Here is a 6,000-nt window from a genome sequence, read left to right as displayed (position 1 = left end):
AGATCAGACACTGTGGCCTTCAATAGAACAGTCATATTTAAAGTCAGCCACGCCGACGATTGCATGGTTAAAACAAAACAAGAATGCCCAATCCTTTGGCGGAGAGGAGATGACCGCTGAGGAAGAAACTCAACAAGTTTCAAGATGCAAAGTTTATTTCCCCATTTAGTTCGTGAAAAACAGTATGAAACACTAGCATCATGTCATATTAAAGAAGGCTTGAGAATCAGAGGAAGTCCAACGTTACTAGCACACAACTTTTTTTCTTCTGGTCGAGGGCTAAAAAGCGGCTGAGGCCGAGACACATGAAATTTCACTGAAGTTTATTTAAAGGTAAATTTAATCTATTTAATTAAATAGTTAATATGATTATTCCCCATTATATTTAATAATTGACTAGTTCACATCAGGTAAGACATAACTATGAGGAAATCGAAGGTTAACAAAAATCCACGTGAGCGGGATGAATTAAATAAATCCTGCCCCTCCCCCCCCAAGCTAGGCTGAACCAGGAAAAGTGATCGGCAAAAATTGAAGTCAGGCAAAAAAAAAAAAAAAAATATGTGGTGTTCACAAAATGCAATAACCAAGTTTACTGGATTAAACTACCACCAGATGAAGTCGTGGGCACTTAATAATGTTATGTGTTCTAGCAAAAGCCATTAACCACGAGAGCTGAACGGGACTCTCCAGCTTCAGGGCGACGCGTGCCTGAATTTCAGTTGCTCGTGGACAAGCAGCAGATGAGAATCTTCCTATCTTTTAAGACCAAGTTTCCTTATTACTTCGTGGTGAGAGGTTGTGTGGTTCAAAGATCGTTGGGGCAAGACCGGGTTTCAGTACTGTTTCAGTTCTTTGCCAAAAAAAAAAAAAAAATCCCTACTCTAAGGCACTCTTAGTTCTTTGTTTTAGATGTCAGCATGATAAAACAGAAATATGGAGCAAAGAGTCAGTCTAAGAAAAATGAGGGTTTTAATCGGGAAACTGAAACAAAGAATAAGAAACTGATTACAGGAGAGCTAACATCTCAGCCAAAGGAACATGACTATACAACTTGGGAGCCATTCCATATCCTATGTCGTCTGAAGAGGAGGCCCTCAGATCACTTATCTAAGAGCAAAGAAATCGTACCAGCCAGTTCCATACTTGCGGAGGCCAGATGCTTCCAGTGGTGTCTTTGCCCATCCAAACAGGTAAGCTGTGCTGGATGATGGACCTTTTTTTTCAGGCTGAGCTTCTCTACCGTGGCAGGAAGTAGGAAGGAACTGCGATGGAGGAAAACCTGGATGAGCAGAAAGCAAACTCTTTGCCTCTTCTGGCCCCGGTAACGGCTGAAATTTTAAGAACCGTATAGAAAGTAGTATACATATTTATAAATGCCAAAATAAATATCAAAAAGAAACAGGCTTATGATCCTACCCCTAACGTGCATGCATACACGCCCAGCAAGAGAGAGCGAAAAAGGCAGAAATGATGATCGTTTATAAAGACATCCCTATATAGGAAAAAGACGAAAAACTGTCGACCGGTGATCAGCCAGCTCCCCCTCTCTCTCACTCGCACACACACACACAGGCATACACACACGCACACAGACAGAGTTTCCTTGCCTTCACTTGCTGGGGAGGAGAGAAAAGAGGGAAGTAGAACACAGCCACAGCCACATGGACAAGGAATGTCATGGTAGAAATACATTGAATCAGTGGTTTCCAAATAGCTAAAATTAAAAAGATCCCACAAGGAAGGACGCAAGATGGGGGCATCAGGGTGAAAAGGTAGTCATTTCCAGAGAGACCCGTTGCCACAGATCCTTGGTCTGTTTGCTGCGTTTCAGATTCTGAAGGATGTCGTTGAACTGCATCATGCCCATCGGAGTCAGGCAGAAGGCGCTTCGGGCGCTGCGGATGGCATTCACAAAGTCGTCGTAGTCCGCTGGAGTGAGATGGATCAGACGATGATGGATGTACTTGGGGAAAACCAAGATAAAAACAGGGATGAAATACAGTTTCTGGTGGAACAACCCATTTTGTAATCCGAAGAGTGCCTTCCCTCTATGACAGTGTTTCTCAACCTTGGCAACTTTACGATGTGTGGACTTCAACTCCCAAAATTGTCCAGCTAGCAACACTAGCTGGAGAATTCTGGGAGTTGAAGACCACACATCGTAAAGTTGCCAAGGTTGAGAAACACTGCTCTATGAGGAGCCATAGGAATCTAGATCAGTGGTAGCAACTAGGGCCTCTTTATGACCTTTCTGTGGACTTCAACTCCCAGAATGCCTAAAACAGTATGGCTGGCTCAGGAATTCTAGGAATTTGAAGCCCACAGGTTGAAGGAGCTGCCCACAGTTGCCCACCCCAATCTAGATGGACTTATTACGGTTCCCAATTGTATAGATAAATGCCAAAACAGTTCAATGGTCCATCTTCTTCTTACACTACGTTTCTCTCACCCTTCTCCAAAATGCTCAAAGTGACCCGGTCCCTCCCAACTGTACAGTTAGTCTCATAGTTACTTTGGGTAGAAGATAAAATAATGGGCAAACATACAAATCAATCCTAAAGTATTAATGGGTGGGCAGAAATCTAAAGCTAGGTCTTGGCCACCACAGTTCTGTATCTCCTGAGATCCCACCTCAGAAAAAGAGGTGACAGGCAGAGCTAGGAGAGGGAAGAGTAAAGGTGCTTTAAGACAGGGGTCCCCCAACCTATGGGCCGTGGCCCACTACCTACTAGCGCCCGTGGACCCATTTGCGCATGTTCATGGGGCTAGCTGCAGTGGTGGCTAGCTCCTGCGCGATGCGCAAACGGCCACTAGCCCTGTGCGGGTGCACGCAACCCTGTTCACACGTGGCCCCGTTCACACACGGGCGCACACACAAATTTCCCAGCTGCTCCCTTCCCCAGCATGAAAAGGTTGGTGACCTCTGCTTTAAGACCAAGTCAACTCCTGGTAATTTCCCTGGATGTATCCTTCTAGTTTTCTTGACAATAATACAGAATTGGATTCACTAGCCTAAATGCCTCTGCTGTGCCCCTCTGTTGTGCTCCTCCAACAACGACTGAGACTCAATCTTGCTAAGCCCCCCAGTTCGAAGAGGGCTTATCCAGGGGGGTGCCATATGCCAAGTAGAAGGAAAGCCAAGAGAAAGGTCTCCCAATGAATCAACAAGTAACCTGTACTGCCTGACCAAATGTTTCCCACAAAATGAGAGGTGGAATCACGAAGTCCCTCTTCTGGTAGTTCTTCAGAAAAAAATGGGAAAGTTGGGAAAACCCGACATGAATAACCTGCTGCCTTAATCCGCTTACAACTGATCTCACGTAATTATGTTCCGCAACAGCCGTATTGCTCCGTTCTCCCAAAAGAGGGAGAACATTTCAAGTTCACAAAGATTCCTAGATAAAGCAACCAACTTTCACCATGAAGAAGAAAGCCCGTCCATACCTGAATATACGCCTGCTGGCATCTCTGCACCAACTGGTGAAAGGCAGGGGTGCGCAAGTGGTTGTGGACATGGGCAGGGTTGAGTCTCTGCAGGGACTCCATGATGATCTCTTGCAGCACAAAAGGACTCAGGACTCCCTTGGCTGCACCGACACAAAACTGATGTACGTAGTTCACCCCTGCGAAGAGGAAAGGCAGTTACGAAAGTAATTGAGAAAGTAAGGCGTAGGAAATAAGTCCCTGCGTTCGAGTGAGTGAGGGATTGAATGAGTAAGTGAGTTGAGAGATGTTCCTTTTCTGAAAGGAGAACAAAACCAGCAGCTATCTTGGAGACTGTACCCAAGAAAAGGGGATAAGATCTATTATCAATTATTTTTCAACCACTGGCAATTAAAAATAATGCGGGATAGGATCTACAGAGAGCCACTTGATGCCAAAGGCAACCAGCTTTAAATTCTCTTTTTAACTTTTAAGACACCTGTACTGTAAATAACTGCAAGGCGATCAAACTGGTCAGTCCTAGAGGAGATCAACCCCGACTGCTCTTTAGAAGGCCAGATCCTGAAGTTGAAACTCAAGTACTTTGGCCACCTAATGAGAAGGAAGGACTCACTGGAGAAGAGCCTAATGCTGGGAAAGATTGAGGGCAATAGAAGAAGGGGACGACACAGAATGAGGTGGCTGGACGGAGTCACTGAAGCAATAGGCGTGAGCTTCAATGGACTCCAGAAGATGGTAGAGGACAGGAAGGCCTGGAGGAACGTTGTCCATGGGGCTGCGATGGGTCGGACACGACTTCGCAACTAACAACTGTAAATAACATTTTAAAAAAACAGCTGCCAACTTATTACATTGAAGATTTCAAGCTGGAAAATGTACTAGAAGCACCCTTAATTTTTACTGACTACTTTTCACCACAGAAATCAGCGGCTCTAGCAATTTTTAGGCAATAAATTACAACACTCTAGATATGCCTTGGGGTGCATTTTCCCTCCCCTTCACATTAGGGTGTCTACGGATCTTACCTAATTTGGCCGCTAGTCCCAGGAGCCACTTCACATCTTCTGTGTAGGGGGGGCTGCGTGAGAAGTTGTTGGGGTGGTCATTGTGAGCCCGGCGACCAAGCATCTCCAACGCCAACATCCCTGAAGGGGAGAGCAAATTTAACTCTCCAGTGGGCCAAAGGCTTCCTCACTCACACTTCCCACACAGGCAAAGAGAGAAGTTTGAGCCGACAACCTTTTGGGCCTTCATCTTGTTAAAATATAAGCCTTAATTGTAAAGCCCCCTGCACCATGGGAAAAGGTGGGAAAAGCAGCCTGTGGGACAATTTGTAACAAAGAAAAACCATATGGGGAAGAAGCTAAATTAGAAGAGTATTGATTTGTTTCTTTTAAAAAAAGGAAGAACCTTGGGACTCTGCAAAGGTTAAAGATTAAAGACTGGGAAGGGTAACAAAGGTTTGGCACGAGGGTCAGTCTCTTTTTTTGCCTTCTTTAGTGTTGGTAATTAAAAGAATTCCCATGAGAATCTTCTTCCCATGTTAATTTCTTTTTAGAAATTTATAAAGCGGTCCAAATCTATAGCAGCGTGTAGTAAAAACAACCAGACAATACAGCTGAAGCCCCAAAAAATATACCAACACTAGAAGAAAAACAACCAAAAAGGCAACCAAAAATACAAGACCTGCCTGCCCATTCTGTTCCAAAACCTGGGAAAAGAATCAGATTCTCAGAGCTTTTTTGCACATGGCTGGACGTTTGTGTGCTTTTTCTAAACAACAGGTACCACAACAGAGGAGCCCTACTGGGCCCTGTTCCTTAATGGATGAAAGCATGTGAACTTTGCTTGATCCATACAGGAGCTACGGGAGATGGAAAGTCCTTTAAAAATAACCAGGTCCTATGCCAGCGATGGCGAACCTTTTAGAGACCGAGGGTCCAAACTGCAACCCAAAACCCACTTATGCATTGTCGAGTGCCGGGTGGATGTGGCCCATTGGGTGGGCATGGCCCATTGGTGGGCGTGGCTGCGGTGGTAACGGCAGAGTGGGTGGGACTAAAAAGTTCAATCAATCAATTCCAACTTTGCAAGATCTTTTTTTTTTCCGCGAGAAGTTGAAATTCACTGATTGAACCTTTTTTTTGGGTTTTTTTTGGCGCACGGCGGCAGAGGCCTAAAGCGAAAAGGTTTTATAAAACCCAGCTGGAGGCCTAGGACTGGGGCGACGGCGCACGTGCCCACAGAGAGGGCTCTGAGTGCCGCCTCTGGCACCCGTGCCATAGGTTCGCCACCACTGGCCTATGCCATGAAAGACTTTGCAGGTAATAAACAGCACCCTGAATTGCATTTGGAAGGCAAGTGGTGACTCACGGACCAAAGGTGCTACATGGGTCTGTTGAGATGCATACCTGCCTATGCTGCAGCATTCTCCTTCACCAGTTGTATCTTCCAAGGGGCTATCAAGGGCAGCCCCATGCATAGCCCATTGCAATAGTCCATGCCTGTTGGACTTCATTATCACTCTAACAAGGAGCGAAACTCAGACTGGCC

General features: G+C 45.4%; 1 protein-coding gene across 1 annotated transcript in view; it reads right to left on the bottom strand.

The window, feature by feature from the left end:
* Positions 1 to 955: 955 nt before the first annotated feature.
* Positions 956 to 6,000, bottom strand: part of ZSWIM8 (zinc finger SWIM-type containing 8) — an 81,961-nt gene continuing 76,916 nt past the window's right edge. The window contains exons 24-26 of the mRNA XM_015823553.1: positions 4,473 to 4,592; positions 3,448 to 3,555; positions 956 to 1,966 (exon numbers count right to left, since the gene is read on the bottom strand). Coding sequence (XP_015679039.1) covers positions 1,554 to 1,966; positions 3,448 to 3,555; positions 4,473 to 4,592 — 641 coding nt within the window. The 3' untranslated portion in view covers positions 956 to 1,553. The remainder of the gene's footprint in view (positions 1,967 to 3,447; positions 3,556 to 4,472; positions 4,593 to 6,000) is intronic.

Source organism: Protobothrops mucrosquamatus, unplaced genomic scaffold, assembly GCF_001527695.2.
Source record: "Protobothrops mucrosquamatus isolate PMUCROS unplaced genomic scaffold, P.Mucros_1.0 scaffold1910, whole genome shotgun sequence".
Lineage (NCBI taxonomy): Eukaryota > Metazoa > Chordata > Lepidosauria > Squamata > Viperidae > Protobothrops > Protobothrops mucrosquamatus.
Note: the sequence above shows the minus strand (reverse complement) of the source record. Positions and strands in the feature narration are given on the sequence as shown.